This window comes from Macaca thibetana, chromosome 7 (assembly GCF_024542745.1).
Source record: "Macaca thibetana thibetana isolate TM-01 chromosome 7, ASM2454274v1, whole genome shotgun sequence".
Taxonomy (NCBI): Eukaryota; Metazoa; Chordata; class Mammalia; order Primates; family Cercopithecidae; genus Macaca; species Macaca thibetana.
The window spans coordinates 151,245,023-151,261,165 of record NC_065584.1 but is presented as its reverse complement, the minus strand read 5'-3'; the positions used below and the strand labels follow the sequence as shown (position 1 = coordinate 151,261,165).

The 16,143-nt window shown below is 52.4% G+C and overlaps 2 protein-coding genes across 4 annotated transcripts in view; one reads left to right on the top strand and one right to left on the bottom strand.

Annotated features, from left to right (window-relative positions):
* The window catches only part of SMAD6 (SMAD family member 6), a 79,994-nt gene extending 65,290 nt beyond the window's left edge, over nt 1–14,704 (bottom strand). The window contains exons 1-3 of the mRNA XM_050795972.1: nt 13,873–14,704; nt 5,909–5,965; nt 1,278–1,355 (exon numbers count right to left, since the gene is read on the bottom strand). Coding sequence (XP_050651929.1) covers nt 1,278–1,355; nt 5,909–5,965; nt 13,873–14,689 — 952 coding nt within the window. The 5' untranslated portion in view covers nt 14,690–14,704. The remainder of the gene's footprint in view (nt 1–1,277; nt 1,356–5,908; nt 5,966–13,872) is intronic.
* SNAPC5 (small nuclear RNA activating complex polypeptide 5) overlaps nt 1–16,143 on the top strand; it is a 717,963-nt gene that overhangs the window by 480,921 nt on the left and 220,899 nt on the right. The gene's annotated exons all lie outside the window — the stretch shown is intronic.

The following is a 16,143-nucleotide window of genomic DNA, read 5'->3' as shown; positions in this document are numbered from 1 at the left end:
TGGAGCCCAGGACCAGGCTGCCCAATGTGGGACCCTGTGTGGCAAGTCACATTCCTGCTTCCACTTTCAGCCTCCCCATCTCTGCAACAGCCATACTCTTGTGAGCTCCCATGCCTTGGTGAGAAGGGAATGGATGGGCGAAGGCTGTGGGCCAGGGAAATGGCCAGGCAGCTGTGAGCAACCAGTGCTGCATTATCCTTAGAGTTTCAGAGAGACCGCATCAAGAATGACCGGACTTTAGGGGAAATACACGTATCGAAGGTACATTTGGCCCTTGCAGAAAAGTGGGGGACAAAACAGTGACGAAGAGCACAGACCCTGGAGACAAACAGCCCGTGGCTGTTCCAAGAGAATGCACATAAAGGCAGCCGAGTGGAGTGCTAGCCATAGCATACACTCAATAAATGGCTATTATTTTGGCGACTGCTACCATGGCATGGATGTGGGGTGAGGGAAGAATGGCTCAGATGGAGACACACAGCCATCCAGCCATGCCCACTAGGTATGCAGCCCCAGCCTGAGGGGCTGTCAGTCCCAGCCAGCACGCCACCAGGCCACTATGCCACCAGCCATGCTCCCAAAGGGCCCCACAGACCTTGCCTCTGGCCCTCAATGTCCCCAGTCCAACACCAACCTCTCATTTCTCAAGGAAAGTTTGATTCAGGTATTCCTCCGGATGTGGGGGTCCCTATGACCAGCTTCTAACTGCAGGGGACAGAGGACTCCAAAGCAGGGTTCCCTCGGCTTCCTATCCCAGCATCCGCTGCTCAGGGAGAGGGACAGAAACCACTGGCCTTTGCCAAACTCCTCACTTGCCAGATCCTCCCTGCAAGCTCATTCAACCGACTCCAATTTCCCCAATCTTCTGACCCTTCACATTGGTCCCTCCCCCAGTGTGGGGACAGGAGGAAGACAAATGTGTACCACTTCCACTTTGCTGCCTCTCGCAGCTGGGGGAAGAGGATCTCTTTCTAAACGAGAGATGGAGAGCTGTGCTGAGTTTTTATCATTTCCAAGTGAGACAAGGGAGAGACAACTGGTTAAAACATGGTAGACAGGTGCTTTAAAAGTTATCTTCAGGTTTCATTCACACAGACTGTTCTTAACCCCAAGAACACCAGCGACTGAAACACTGGCAATCTTCCCATCCAAGGACTGGAGGAAAAGGGAAACAAAAAGAAGAGGGGAAGTCAAAAAGTCTTCCACCAAGCCCCCTCCGCAGCTGTCCCCTTCGATAAATTTCAACACAACAGCAATGCACGAGAAAAAATGCCGACCTGAGAATTCACCCGGAGCAGTGATGAGGGAGTTGGTAGCCTCCGTTTCAGTGTAAGACAATGTGGAATCGGACAGATCTGTGGGAGAAAAGAAAAAGAGAACTTAGTTGGCCGTGGGGCAGCGCTCTCTTTTTTCTTCTTTCTCATGCATCTGTGTATGTGTGCACGTGTGTGGATGTGTGTGCTTGCAAAGGGCAGCATGTCCCTCCCAACGTTCTGATGTCACCCTGTAACCCCTTCTCAGGATCACCCCAGACCAGCCCAGCCCAGCCCAAGAACTCTTCTGGAAAGTGCTGACTGTGAAGCTGGTACCTGAAAACGTACTGCCCTGACCACAGAAATAACCCAAGTTCAGGGGACCGAGCAAGTAGCAACTTGGAGCCTCCCTGGGTAAGGTTAAATTAAGCCCCTAAACAATCCATAGTTGCCGTACTTAATTACAACCATTAAAATTCTTGAAGTTGTTCCTTCTTGCTTCCTTCCTTCCTTTCTTCCTTCCTTCCTTCCTCCCTCCCGCTGGAGCTGGGGAAACTGTTTTAACAAGTCACCAGCCGTCCTCACTCTGTCCCGCTTACACCCCTCTAATTAAGGGCTCAAGCATTTGCTCCCAGATTAACTTTGTTGTTTCTCTCCCCTCCCCCACTCCCTAACATCCAAACCTGCTCACACAGCAACTTTTAATGCCTGGACTGTTTTTCTTAAGGCGTTCTTTTTTTATTTTTAAGTAGCTTTAAGTACATTATTGGTTTTCCTCTGTCTGCAGAACAGTTAGATGAGAAAGAGAAATTCTTTTGCACATTTTCTATAGAACACTGAGCTGCTATACTGAGCTGCTTGAACATTGACAAGCCGATGCCTTTTGGGACAGGCAGACTTGGAAAACTTTTCCTGGGCCTGTGCCTCTGCTACCAGCAATGGGTGTTGCCCCCGTTAAGGGACAGGCCTGTCCAGAGTTGGAGCGCCTGCAGCACACTCACCTTCTCACCCAGCACAATCCAGGACTGGCTTGCGTGGCCCCACCTGGCCCCACCCGGTCCAGCACAGCTACTCCAGGCAAAGGATTCCTGGGATAAAACCGTTTGCCCAGGCCCTCACTAGCTAGAATTCCATTTGATCCTGCAGGAAGTTTTTTCCTTTTACCACATGGCTTGGGGAGCAGGAAGATAAAACATTAACCAATTTGGCCTGTTTTTTTTTTTTTTTTCCTCTCCAGCTTCCCACTTGCCAGATGCTGACTGGGTGTTCTGGGTTTTATTTTGTTTTTTGGTCTCATGTGATCACAGAGGCTTAGAAGTGAACTGGCTTTTTGTTTATGAAAAAGCAACAATGCAAGGAAGAGAAAATAATACCAAAAAATAACCCGGGACTATTTATCAGGGAATGAAAAAGTTATCTGCTGGAAAAATATGTTAGGAGAAAAATAACGACACACGGAAAAATCTTAAAAAAAAAAACAAAAAACGAAAACAAAAAAAAAAACCCTCAATGCTCAACTGGGAACTTCTTAGAAGAGTTTTGCTTTTAATACCGAATGTTCCCAAAGTGCTTAGTGCTCAGAGCCCTGCTGCCACTTCTCATCTGAAGTAGCAACATCACAAGCCGAGTCCTATTTCTTAGTGAACTGCCTTACAGCCAACACAGACAGCATTGTGAGGTTTCCAGAAGAGTGGGAACGACAGGCGGTTTCCACCTTTCACAGCTAGTAAGTCTCTATCACGCCCTTGCCAAACCCTCACATCTAGTGTTTCTAGTGAGGCCCTGGACAGTGTCTCAATGGCTGCTGTGCAAAAGAACGCTCCCAACCTCCATCACTGCTCAAGCCTCAAGGAGGAAGAACTCCATCTGCAAGTTGGAGCCCCAGGTTCAGGTCCCGCCTCCACTATGAGTCAAGCAACATCAGGGCTCACCAGCTTTTTCTATAAAGGACCAGAGGTTAATATTTTCAGCTTTGTGAACTATACAGTCTCCGCTGCAACTACTCAACTCTGCCTCAGCCATGGACAAAATGGAAATGGACAAGCCTGGCTGTGTTCCAGTAAAACTCCACTTCTGGACACCAAAATCTGAATTTCACGTAATTTTCAGGTGTCACGAAATATTAGGCTTCTTTGGATTTCTTTTTTAACCACTTCAAAAATAAAAGCCATTCTTAGCTTGCAAGCCATATAAAAACAGGTGGTGGGCTGAGCTATTTGACCACCGGTAAGAGTCACTTCCTCTTTCTGGGCCTCAGTCATCTCATTTGTAAAATCATGGGGACAACTGTTTGATTTCCACATGGTCACTCTGCAGGGCTGGGCAGTGCCCTGATTTTTGCTGCTTTATCACATGCTAACTGACAAACCCTCAGGGCGATGATCCTTGACATTCAAGCTGAGGTGCTAAGAACTTTCACTAAGAACTTTTGAAGGTTTTTTTCTCTAATGGAACTAAGGATCTTGCAAGCAACTAGTGCAATTATGCTGACTTAGGAAATGCTGAGACAGGCCTCCAAGGGAAGGACAGCCAGCCACCCACCTGAGTGGGGGCTGCTCTGAGTTTGTGCCTCAACCCTGCAGCTCATTAGCTGGGCAGCTCCTCCCCCTCACTCAGTTTGATTCTTCATCTCTTAAGTGACAAGCTCCCACCAGAAGATCTCTCCAGTTCCCCAGAAACTAAGGCTCCCCCATTCATGGGACAATTCTACTTCTGGAACAACAATAGGGTGGCCACCATAGTTTGGTCGCTGACTCCCACACCCTCGTGGGACAGCCTCTGCCCACCTAGCCTGAGAAGGTCACACTTCTGAAGGGACCTGGTGGGCACTTCTGACTTCACGGCAGGTGAGGGGTCTGGAAGGAAAACTGGGGTGGATATGCCTGAGTGTCTACGACACTAAGAAGGGACCTCCCCAGCCAGGTGCAGTGGCTCACGCCTGTATTCCCAGCACTTTGGGAGGCCAAGGTGGGCAGATCACGAGGTCAGGAGATTGAGACCAGCCTGGCCAATATGGTAAAACTCCGTCTCTACAAAAATTAGCCGGGCGTGGTGGCGGGCACCTGTAGTCCCAGCTACTCGGGAGGCTGAGGCAGAAGAATCGTTTGAACCCAGGAGGCGGAGGTTGCAGTGGGCCGAGTTCACGCCATTTCACTCCAGCCTAGGTGACAGAGCGAGACTCCATCTCAAACAAAGAAAAAAAGAAGTGACCTCCCAGATGATGCTAACACACACTACTGGGAGGAGGCCTTTACAAAAAAGCCAAACAAAACCCACTTTTTGCGGTCACTTGGTGGAATGTTTCAGCATCGTTGCCACGCCATCTGACTTTTAAAGCTTGAGTCCCACGGGAACTGCTTGGGTCACAAAGTTGCTTTCCTGGCACTGTCAGGGCCAAACTAACTTGCCCCAGTCAGGATCCTACAGATTCCATCACTTCTCTGCCTCAGAACCCATGCCCTGAAACCCCACTAGAGGAAACAGAGAGCCAAGCACTCTCCACTTTTATTTTATTTTACAGAGGGGGTCTTGTTCTGTCACCCAGACTGGAGTGCAGTGGCACAGTCATACCTCACTGCAGCCTCTAACTCCTGGGCTTAAGTGATCCTCCCACCTCAGCCTCCTAAAATGCTGGGATTATAGGCATGAGCCATCGTTCCCAGCCACAATCTCTATTCTTTTTTTTTTTTTTTTTTTTTTTGAGACAGAGTTTCACTCACTCTGTCACCCAGGCTGGAGTGCAGTGGCGTGACCTCAGCTCACTGCAACCTCCCAGGTTCAAGCAATTTTCCTGCCTCAGCCTCCCGAGTAGCTGGGATTACAGCTACTCGGGAGCATGTGCACCACCACACCCAGCTAATTTTTGTACTTTTAGTAGAGACAGGGTTTCACCATGTTGGCTAGGCTGATCTCAACCTCCTAACCTCAAGTGATCTGCCCCCCTTGGCCTCCCAAAGTGCTGGGATTACAGGCGTGAGCCAACAGTCTCTGCTTTTGAAACCACTTACATCTACCCCAGAATATGGGCTGATCATCTAGGCTCAAGGTTTTACAGAAAACATGTTCTGCCTCTGAATGGGAGTTGTCTAAAATTACCAACTCCACTAAGCTCACCTAGGGGACAGTCCATGCCAGGGGCTTTGTATACCAATATACATTCCTTTTTAATACTCCAATTGTTGTTTCTGCTCAAGTGAACATCTTGGCTTAAAAGGGGGGAAAATACACAGCTCCTCTCAACAAAGACTTCATGCCCAACCTATTTGTCATACTACTAATTAATACACTCTAAAGGAGAATAACCCAAGGCTGGGGGGCCCAAGAGAGAGGAAAGAGACACAGAAATACCAACGCACCTCCAGTGAGATGCGTAAGTCAAAACCCATTCATCTTCGAAAGGCCCATGTTTAAAAGGTCACGGAGAGGTTAATGATGAGCCGTGGAATTTCGAGATGTAAATAGCCTGCTGCAGAAGCTGGGTCTGCTTTGGCCCAACTGTGGGAGTGTTTGCACAACTTCACCCCATTTCACAGCAACCGGTCTGGCTTTCACCCCTCCCCTCCAGCCCTCCAGCCCTGAGGCTGGACAGACACTGGGCTGAAGGGAACCCAGTGAGGGACACTCCTCTGCAAGGGTAGGAAGGAGGGTGCACTTACCCAGTGGCTTGTACTCGTCGCGAGGAGACAGCCGAGAGTAGGGAGGTGGCGGAGATTCTGGAAGACAGGAGACAGCATGTCACTGCCAGGGTCGGGGAGCTCACACCTCAGGTTCTACATGCTTTTAATTTCTGGTTTCCGCAAATAATAAACTCAGCCTCCAGAAAGCCCTCCCTTTGTCCCACCTCCTCTGCTGCCCAAATCCCCTCAACAGTTAAAGCCACAGACTTGGGGCACAGACAGATACGGGCTCAATCCCAGCTCTGCCATATTTGGCTTTGTGACCTCAAGCAACTTACTTCACCTCTCTGAGCCTGTTTCTTCAGCTCTAAAATGAGGATAATCATCATCTAGACCTCCCAGGTTTGCTGGGATAATGTATGTAAAATGCTTAGTGCAGCTCTTGGCACTATCGAAAAACACCTCCATAAACAGTAACTGTTACTACTTTAACAAGAGAAACGTGAGTGAGTGAGTGCAGGGAAAGTCAGAACCAGGGCTGCTGGATAAAATACCAGATGCTCAGTTACATTTGAGTTTTGGATAAACATAGCATCATTTTGTAGTATAAGTGTGCCCCTTTCAATATTGGCGGTGTACTTATACTAAAACATGGTGTGTTGTTTATCTGATACTCTAATTTAACTGGGCATCCTGCATTTTACTTGCTAAATTTGGCAAGCCTAGTCAGAGCTGAGTGTAAGTGCAAAGGCCCAGACGCAGAAACTCGTGTCCAAACAAGCTGCATTAGAGCTAGCATTCCTAGGTGCAGGGGAGGACAGTAGAAAGGGTTAGGACCCAAAGGGCCAAACCCAGCTATCTCAATAGGAGGTCTTAAAGCCAGTCACTTCCACTCTTGGCCTCAGTCTCCCCTTTTGTAAAGGACAGGGGTGGAACGCAAGTTCTCTACAGCTCAGATGCTATTATTCCTTATTGTCTATGATATTTTTCTTTGGGTTTCCTTTCATTTGCCTAAAATACTCCTCCTTAAAAACATATACTTTGCCTTCAGAAGAATTCCTTAGCTTCTTGCTTTATGGGAAGTAACAATTTGCTAAACTAAGTAACAATTTGCATGAATGAAATGACCCTTCATTTTCGGTAAATGAAACTAAACACAATCAAATCGCAAACTAAAACAAACTCTCAGTGGTAATAAAGTGGTAATAACTATTATTAGGCGGGTATCAGTAATGACACAAGGGGTAATAAGTGTTTTTCGCAATTGTAATAAGGCACAATTAGTTATAGGAGCACTTGTTTTGCTCCATACACCCAATGAGGCCTCACCTCTTCCCCACCCTGGCTTTTCCAGCTCAAAGTTACTTCCAACAAAGTCAAAGCTCTGAGGTTTAGAAACAGAGACTTTCTGTGGACAGAAATTAGGGAGAAGGAAAAGTGAATCACAGAGTAGCCACTGAGAGAGACGTGAACATTTGCTCGGTGCCTACCTTGTGTCTCACTCCATGCCAATCACTTTCAATTTTATTATTTTAGACCTCAGGTACAGAGTAGTTAATTATGCTCATCAGGCACCTATTTTTATTTAATCCTTTCTCAAAATACAAAAAACAAATGAGATGACATTATTATCCCCATTTTACAGATGAGAAAACTGACTTGCGCATGTCTCCTGAGCCAGTCATGGTGGAGCTGGGATTCCAGTCCAGGCCTAACTCTGCTCTGCCACCCAATGAGGTGGAATCAAGAGATGCCCTTTCTTATACCGCTTCATCCCCGCTGGGTCTGGGACATCACCTGCACAGAACATGCTCACTAAATATGGACATAGACAACTGGGATGAGGATAATGGTAAAGTTGAATGCACCTGTGGACAAAGATGTGCAGAAAGAGGATCTAGGGGGCTCTCAGGCCTAGAGGCCAGCCTTGAGGAGGACCGGCCTCTCAGGACAAGGGGCAGCGCAGAGGAAGGGCTGGAGTTCCACAGGAAAAGAGAATTGAGGCCAGTGCTTCCACTGTACTGAGGAGGAGACTGTGGCCTGGTGAGTGGAAGTGACTTCCTCAGGAGCTAGGTAATGAGCCAGAACCAAGGCCAGGTCCCTGACCTCCATGCCCTTTCCACTACCCGCAAGAGCTTATCAGAAAGCCTGCAATTTCTTAGGGTTACTTTTGCAAAAATCTGACTGGCTGAGGCCTAGGCCACACATGGCATGGAGCTCTGGACATCCGCCCCCAAGATTTGTACCCAAAGGTGAATCTTGACAACTATGGGCAGTAGTGTCTGGAGTCAAGCCTCTGTAACCAATGCCAGCATCTCTTCCAGGGGCTGCTTACCTGGGAATCAAAAGGTGGAAGGCAGGAAAGGCTAATGAAGTCCCACCTGGAAGAGCTACCTGAGCCTTGAGTTGTGACACCCACTACCCACGGCCATAGCTGAGTTGGGAGTTCCAATGTTGTGAGATAGAAAGAAAATCTATGAACCTGAACCAGGAGACATGCCAGGTAGTGGAGCACTGCAAAGTGTTCAGGAGGGACCTCACCAGGCTCCCATTAGCTCTGGCAAAATGGTATGCACACAACTGTTTATTTACTTGAGACAGAGTTTCGCTCTTGTTGCCCAGGCTGGAGTGCAATGGCGTGATCTCGGCTCACCGCAACCTCCACCTCGCAGGTTCAAGCGATTCTCCTGCCTCAGCCTCCCTAGTAGCTGGGATTACAGGCATGCACCACCACGCCCAGCTAATTTTGTATTTTTAGTAGAGATGGGGTTTCACCACGTTGGTCAGGCTGGTCTTGAACTCCCGACCTCAGGTGATCCGCCCGCCTCGGCCTCCCAAAGTGCTGGGATTATAGGCATGAGCCACCGCACCCAGCCAACTGTTTAACAACTGCATGGACTGAAAGCTAATCACTAGATTCCATTGTAGGCAACTAAAAAAGTATGAAGGCTTTAGACTCTACCCCACAACACAAGGATTTAGAGTGTCAGAGACAGAAGAGGCCTTGGGGTTCACCCAACTCAATTCCTTCTTTTCACTAATATGAAAACTAAGGTCCCACTTGCTGAAGGACCTGCCCAAGGCCACATATGAAAGTAGCTGCAGGTATTATGGGGAAGGCCAGCTGGAGACCAGTATCAGGTAACCCTTTCCAAAAATTGAGATATAATTCACATACCCTAAGATTCATCCTTTTTTAAAATATACCATTCAGTGGGTTTTTTTAGTATATTTACAATGTTGTGCAACCATCAACCACAATCTAAACACAGGACATTTTTTTTCATCGCAAAAAGAAACACCATCCCCACTGGCAGTCACTTCCTAGACCCCAACCCCAAAACCCTGGGCAACCACTAACCTACTTTTTGTCTCTATTCCCACGCCCATTCTGGACATTTCATTTCATACAACATATGGCCTTTTGTGGCTGGCTTCTTCTTTCATGTGGCACAAAGTCATCGAGGTTCATCCATGTTGTAACACGTTTCGGTACTCCGTTCTTTTTCATGAGTGAATGATATTCCATTTTTTGGATGTACCATATTTCATTTATCCATTCATCAGCTAACGGACATTTGGGTTGCTTCCTCTCTTTAGATATTATGAATAATGTGCTATGAACACTACTGGGTAACAATCAGCCACCATTCCCACGTGGCTGCACCCTATGGATCTGGACTGATGGAGCCCCAGGGCATTACCTCAGGTGGGCAAGGTGGGCACTCAGGTGGGACACTTGGTGGGTGAGACCAAAGATCAGAAAAGAAACTGTGAGCTGCCACCAGGCCCTCTGTCCACTCCCCTCTTAGAAGTTGTCTTAGTACTTTTAAAAGTTGTGTTGATTTTAAAATAATAACCCATATGCTCTAAACTTTAACAGGAGAACTTTTAGAGCACTGCAGGCTCCTCTGAAAGAAGTGGACCTGGTAGGGAGGAAAAGAAAAGAGAGGGAGACAGAAAGACATCAGCAACTCCAACCCCCTTGGACATCCAGCCTGAGGCATCAACTTCAGGAATCTCCTCCAACTTCCTGCAGAAGCAAGAGCAGTCAGCCAGGGGCCAGTGCACCAGAAGGTTCAGCTCAGCCCAGGCATGCCTCTGGTTAGCCCCCAGGGGGTACTTAGCCTTTTGGGATCTAGACCTAAATTCTAAAGCCAGAAGAGTTCACAGCCTCTCCCAGTGCCTGGAAAAGTTTCAGTTTGGGACATTACCTTCCACCCCCAATCTTTGCAGCTCAGCATCTTGCTTAGGAAAAGATTCACATGCCTCCCCGGTTGCCAAGTTTCCCCCCCTCCCAAAGAGGGGCTGTGGGTGGGGAGGGGGCCTCCTGAGTGCCCATCCTTCCTGCCCCCAGAAGCCGAAGACTCAACCCTAAGCCCCATGATGGGACACGCGGAAAAGGAGCTCCTGGCACTTTAAGGCTGGCTGAGCCTAATTGCCCAGATTCCCCTGGCAGCCAGATAAACAGCGCAGCCGGCTGGCGCCAGCAAGAGGCAAACTGCACATTATCACCCCTTCCTCACCTCCAGGAGGAGCTAGGAGGAGCAGACAAGCAGGGCTAGGGGCCGCTGAGCCGGGCAGGGCGGGGGCTTGGAAGCCCAACTTGAAATTGATCTCATTTCAAAGGGATAATGCCAGGCCAAATAAAAGGAAAACTTTCTAGCCCATTCTAATTCCTATAGTCCTGGCCTGGGAACCCTGTGTTTTCCTAGGCGGCCTCCTCCAGTCGTTTAGAAGTTCTCTCTCTCGCTCTGTCTCTCTTCCCCGGGCGCAATTTGGATAATAGTAATTTACTGAATATAATTACAGAAAAAAAAAAAAGTGGGGAAGCAAAGAGCAGGAGATTTATTCCGAAGTTAATGGATACTTTCAGGAGAAAGGAGCTCTATAAACACAGGTTAGAGCTGTGATTAAAGTATTTCTCCACATTTCCGTCCACATAGGCACCCACCGAGCTCAGCGAACTGGCTTTTCCTGGGACAGAAAGACACCCAAGGGGGAGGCAGAGCTGGGCCTGACTCCCACGGGCTGGGAGGCCAGGAGGCCCCCAGCTTATGCCCAGCAGAGGTGGGTCCCCTCCTCAGGACCCCTGTTGCCGAGACAAGCCTGGGGCAGAGTGGGGGAGGGGACGGAGGCCTGTGTGGCCTGGAATCTGCATGTCAGCCCGCAGGGATTCCCTCCAATCCCTTACTTTAGATACGAGAAAAGCAGCCCAAAGGCGAAACTAGCCCCAAGCCACAACTCAAGTTGATGGAGAATGGGCTCCGAACAGCAGGGGTCCACACTGCCCAGGAAGGGGTCTCCTGTCACGGGGGCTCCCTGCGGTGGTCCATGAAGGTGCAGAGGTGACGGCTGCCAGGTGGGAGTCCCTCAGTGCTGGTGTTCCAGTGTACTTTGCTCGATAGCTGTGTGCCTGCGCTGTGTGTGCGAGCGCGTCTGTCTGCTCGGTGCCCGGGCTCTCTCCCCAGAGCCCTGGAAGGCGCAGGCTCCTTATCAGGACGCGCACGGCTGAGCCCCAGCTATGCGCCCGCCCAGTTATGGGAGCCAGGCTGGCGGCCAGGCGGTAGAGGTGGGGTGAGCAGCCCAGGGCTCCCCCAGCTCTCAGGCCAGGGGCAAGAGGGTCAACCTGGCACATACTGGAAACTCTTCCCTGACCATCGGTCCTCCCAGCGGTCCCCAGGGTGGCTGAATGGGGGCCCCACCTGCTAGCAGCTAGCAAAGGAACAGGGGAGGAGACTTGGGGCGCTGCAGCCCTGGCAACAGCGCCTCCTTCTGGGAGAAGGAGGGGAATCAAGTCCCAAGGCTTAGTCCAGATATAGATGGGGAGAATGTTCCTAGAGCCACCCCCACTGACCAGCACGGTGGCTGAGGAGAGGTAACTCATCCAAAGTCAAGCGGCAGGTTACGAGCTGGGCAGAGCCTAGGACTAGGTCCATGGTCAAGAACCGTTCCACTGCAGCTTGCCAGGTATCTCTTGACCTGTACCTCTCCAAAACCACTAAATGTAAACCAACACCCAAGCCAGCTCCTAGTCCCAGGAGTAGTAGCAGGAGCGGTCCTGTCCATTGTCTCCAGCTTTTTCACTCCTCCCCGCCCTGCCCACCCACCTGAGCATGCCTGGCACCTTAACTCTGAGCTGGCTGGCTCCCTCTCCTCTGACCCATCCTCCAAGGTCCTGCTCCAGGCTGGAGCTGTGGAGCTCCTTCAGGCCATCCTATTACATACACCCCACAGCCTTCTGGTAGTTCAGACCCAGTGACCTGGCCCTGCACACTTCCCTTCTTCCCCCATTTCTCCTCCATAAATCCCTCGTGGGATTATATTTCTTGAGGGCACAGATCCTACTCATATTTCCACTCTGCTAGCCACAGCACCCTGCACAGTGCCTGGCCCAGAATAGTTGCTCAACAAACATTTGCTGGCACACTGAAGTGGCGAGAGAGAATATACCTGCCAGGGGCTTCTACAAGAGTGGAATGGGCCCACTTAAAAAAAAAAAAAAATGACCAGGAACAAGACAACCATAAATAGGGGTCTCCTTCCCCAGAGGCAGGGAGGAGACAGAGTTCGCAGAGGGGAGAAAGTCACTTCCAGGGAAAGCTGTCAGCAAGAGGAAAAGAGTGCATAGAAAGCCTGGCATGGGCCACAGATCAGGGACTGCTCATAGATCCTAAATTAGGACTGGAGTTACCATGAGGGGAGTAAGGTGCCTGATCAACCATGCCCCTCCCCACTCACCCCCATCAATGCCCTCTATGCAGGAATCATCACTAAGGGAAAACTTCCTTTCCTCTCCAGACACTACTCCACACACAGACAAGACACCTAGGACAAATGCACCATCCTAGGCCCATCTTCCTCTTCCACACAGAGTCAGGAGACCTAAGATCTGACCCTCTCTGTGCTCCCAGCCTGGGTGCTGACTCTCCCCAGGGAAGCCAGAATGGAGGGATTCATAGCCCTCCCAGGCTCAAGAGCCTGTGACTCCCTGCCAGTCCCACCCCTGCAAAACCCCAGTGTCACCTGATGGATTCCCATACATCCCTCAGAGGCTAGCTACAGGCTAAAATGTGTGTTCCCCACAAGGCAGAGGTCAGAGCAAGGCAAGTAAGTGCAAGCTCCTGGCCTGCTGGAGCCTCCTGACCTGCTGGAGCCTCCGCCTGTGTGCACCTGAGCACCAGGGCCTAGCCGGGTAAGCAAGGCTAAGGGTGGGGTGTGTGCAGGAAATCCCAAGAGGAGAACAAAGAAGGGGGGCAGTTCTCAGAGGTAATCGAGTATCTGGCTTCTTCAACTACTCACAGATGCCACCAAGACCCTAAACTCTATACAAAAGCTGAAAACAAAAGTTGAGAAGGACTATGGAAGACCCTGGCACTTGACACCCAAGGGGATGTGGGGAATGATTATACGTGGGGAATAAAGACGGTGCTCTTTACTCCAGAGAGGGATTACCCTGCAAAGCTTTGTCGAAAGTATACAAAGGCACAAATTGGGCATTTGACGAAGACTTTTGATTCTAGCTATGATTTGTGTACACCCAATTTCACAACTTAAAGCTGCTTGGACATAGAAAAGCACAGTATGGGTAAGGGCACGTGCATACAAATGCTAGAAGCCTGGGTACAGACTGGGGTAGATTCCGGAATTGAGGTAGGAGGAAATAGTACCTACTTCTTTGGTCTCTCCTTGGCCTGCCCTCCCCTTTCACTGCCTATGAAGTTGAAGCCTACATCATGTCCCTGAAACTGCACAGAGAAAACTACGACGTGTACCCTTTTAAGTTTACCGGAGACTTGAGATAAAGTTGCCACTTGAGGTGTGTGCTGGGATACCCACTCCCCTCGGCTGGGCTAAGGCGCCTCTCCTGGTGGCTACTACGCTCCAAGGGCACCCGGGGGAGCACCCGCAGCTGCGCCGACCCGCAGTGTCACGGAGAGAAGGGCAAGGAAGGGGACGGGGACCGGGAGCCGGGGCCCCGCCGGCCGGCGCAGCGCGCTCACCTGGCCCGCAGAGCCGGCTGAAGTGGTAGGGGTTGCAGCACACGGTGGGGCCGTCGGCGGCGGCGGCGAAGCTGTGGCAGCCGCACAGTGGCTTCAGCTCCACTGCGTGCTGCAGGTCGGGCCAGCGGAAGAGGCGGCCGAGCAGCAGCTGCGGCGGCGCGGGCTGGCCGCCCAGGCGGAGGTCGGCTCGCGGCACCAGCACGCAGCCGCCCGGCACGCCGCCGCGGGACTCCACCGCCTCCAGCAGCGTGTCCAGCGAGCGCTCCTTGAGCCGCTTCAGCAGCGAGTACGTGACCGTTTTGAGTTCCTGCTCCAACAGCAGCAGCCGCGAGCGCGCTTCGCGACTCCGCCCGCCGCCCGCCGGCTCCAGGGCCGCCCCGGCCAGGGGGTCGCTGGCGTCCCGGGGCGCGCCGGCGGCGTCCCGCTCCGAAAAGAGACAGCAGGTCACCGTCTCGCAGTCACTCTCGGGCAGCCAGCCCGGGCCTCCCGACTCCGCCACGTCCAGCAGGGAGCCCCCAGCGCCGGCCCCCGGCTCCGACATGGGCCTCGGGGGGCCCCCTGCGCGCCGGCGCCTCCCCGCGCCCTGGGCGCCTCGCTGTCCCACTGCGTCCCGGGGCCGCCGCGGGGCTACCGGGCGGACTTCGGAGCGGCCGCAGCCTCCGCCCTCTCTTGCCCGCGGGGCCGGCTCAGCTCGGCTGCCCAAGCTCCCATCCTCGTCGCCGCCACCACCGCCGCCGCTGCCGCCTTCCTCCCGGTCGGGGACCACACGACTTCGCCAAAGTCGCCGCACCAGCCCCGAGCGTTTGGACCTGAACATACGATATCCTTTGGCGCCAGGGGTGGGGGGGAGGCGGTCTCCGGTTACCGGGGGTCCGTTCCCTCAGCGAGGCGCCGGCTGCGCGGGTCGCAGCCCCACATGAAGCTCCGCCGCGGAGCGCCGTGCAGACCGTGCACAGCCTGTCGTCGAAGGGGCGCCGCAGGGCGACAACATGAGGGAGCTCGCCGAGGCGGGACGGCCGGGAACACGCGCACGCCGAGCCGCAGTCCGCGCGCGGCCAGCGGCTACATGGACCGCAGCGTCGGGGCTGCTCAACAACTCCAGTCCCCGCGCTTTAAGGGGGCTGCAGGCGGCGCACCGCCAGAAAGACCCCACATGGGCCGGCGAGCCTTCAAAAGTTGCGCGGCTGGTCCATGAGCACAAAGCGCTCGCGCGAACCCCCAAATGTGTTTGGAAAGCCCTCCCTTTCCCCTGCCTTATTTTAAACCAAAGCGCTTAACTACATGGGCTTTTCCTGCAGGATCCGAAAGGCAGGCTTGTTGATAACCCCAGCTCCCTTCTTACTCCCTGCAAAAAGAAAAAAAAAAAAAGGAAAGAAAGAAAAGGAAATCCCAAACAAAACCTAAATCCCTGGATTTGCATGCACGAAAGGCCAACGCCGTCTCAGGTCCCAGGCGCTAGATGCACTTGGAGCGAGTTTCTCCTGGACGCGGGTGTCAACACATGAGTGGAAGCTGTAAAAATCCCAAAGAGCTGCTGGGAATCCTTAATTAAAAATGCAGTCCACCGAGGCAGAGGTCGCAGCCCGCCCCACGCTGCCCTCGGACGCTTCGTGCGCCGACGCTGCCGAGGTCGCCCCCCCCCCCCTCCACAAAAGTGCCTCCCGGTGGCCCCGGGGTCCCAGCGAGGTCTGGCGAGGCAGCGCCCAGCGGCTCTTTCTCTCGGCTCGGCTCCCTCGATCGCTCCCCTGCTCCGCTCGCTCTCTCTTTTTTGTTCTCCTCAAACGCACACTGAGGGCCCCCGGAGGAGCGCCGCGGAGTCATTGGCTGACTCCCATCATATGCCAGTCTAGACACTTTGGCGGCTCCGCGGCGCTGATTGTTGCGCAAACAAGGTTTCAAGTTTCTTAACTCTTAAAGGAGAACACGTCCCATTGCAGGGCCGGAGGCTCCAAGGGGCCGGCTCCCGGGGCGGGCCGAGCTCTGGCCCCCGCCCCACACCGCCCCGGCACCCCCGCCCAGGGCCTGACAGCTCCCGCGGCCCGCTTTCTGCCTCGCGTTGTGCCCAGGGCACGGATGCGAGCGAGCACACACGCGCCCGCGGACACACACACACTCATACACACAGGGTTACATGAGCCACGGGCAGGCGCGCGAGGCTCGGCGGACCCACTGAGACTCGGACGCAAGCGGGGCGCTTTGCCTCTCCCTGGCTTGTGCACAAACTTATAAACACACTTTGCACTTTACAGTTGTTCCAAACCCCCATCCCAG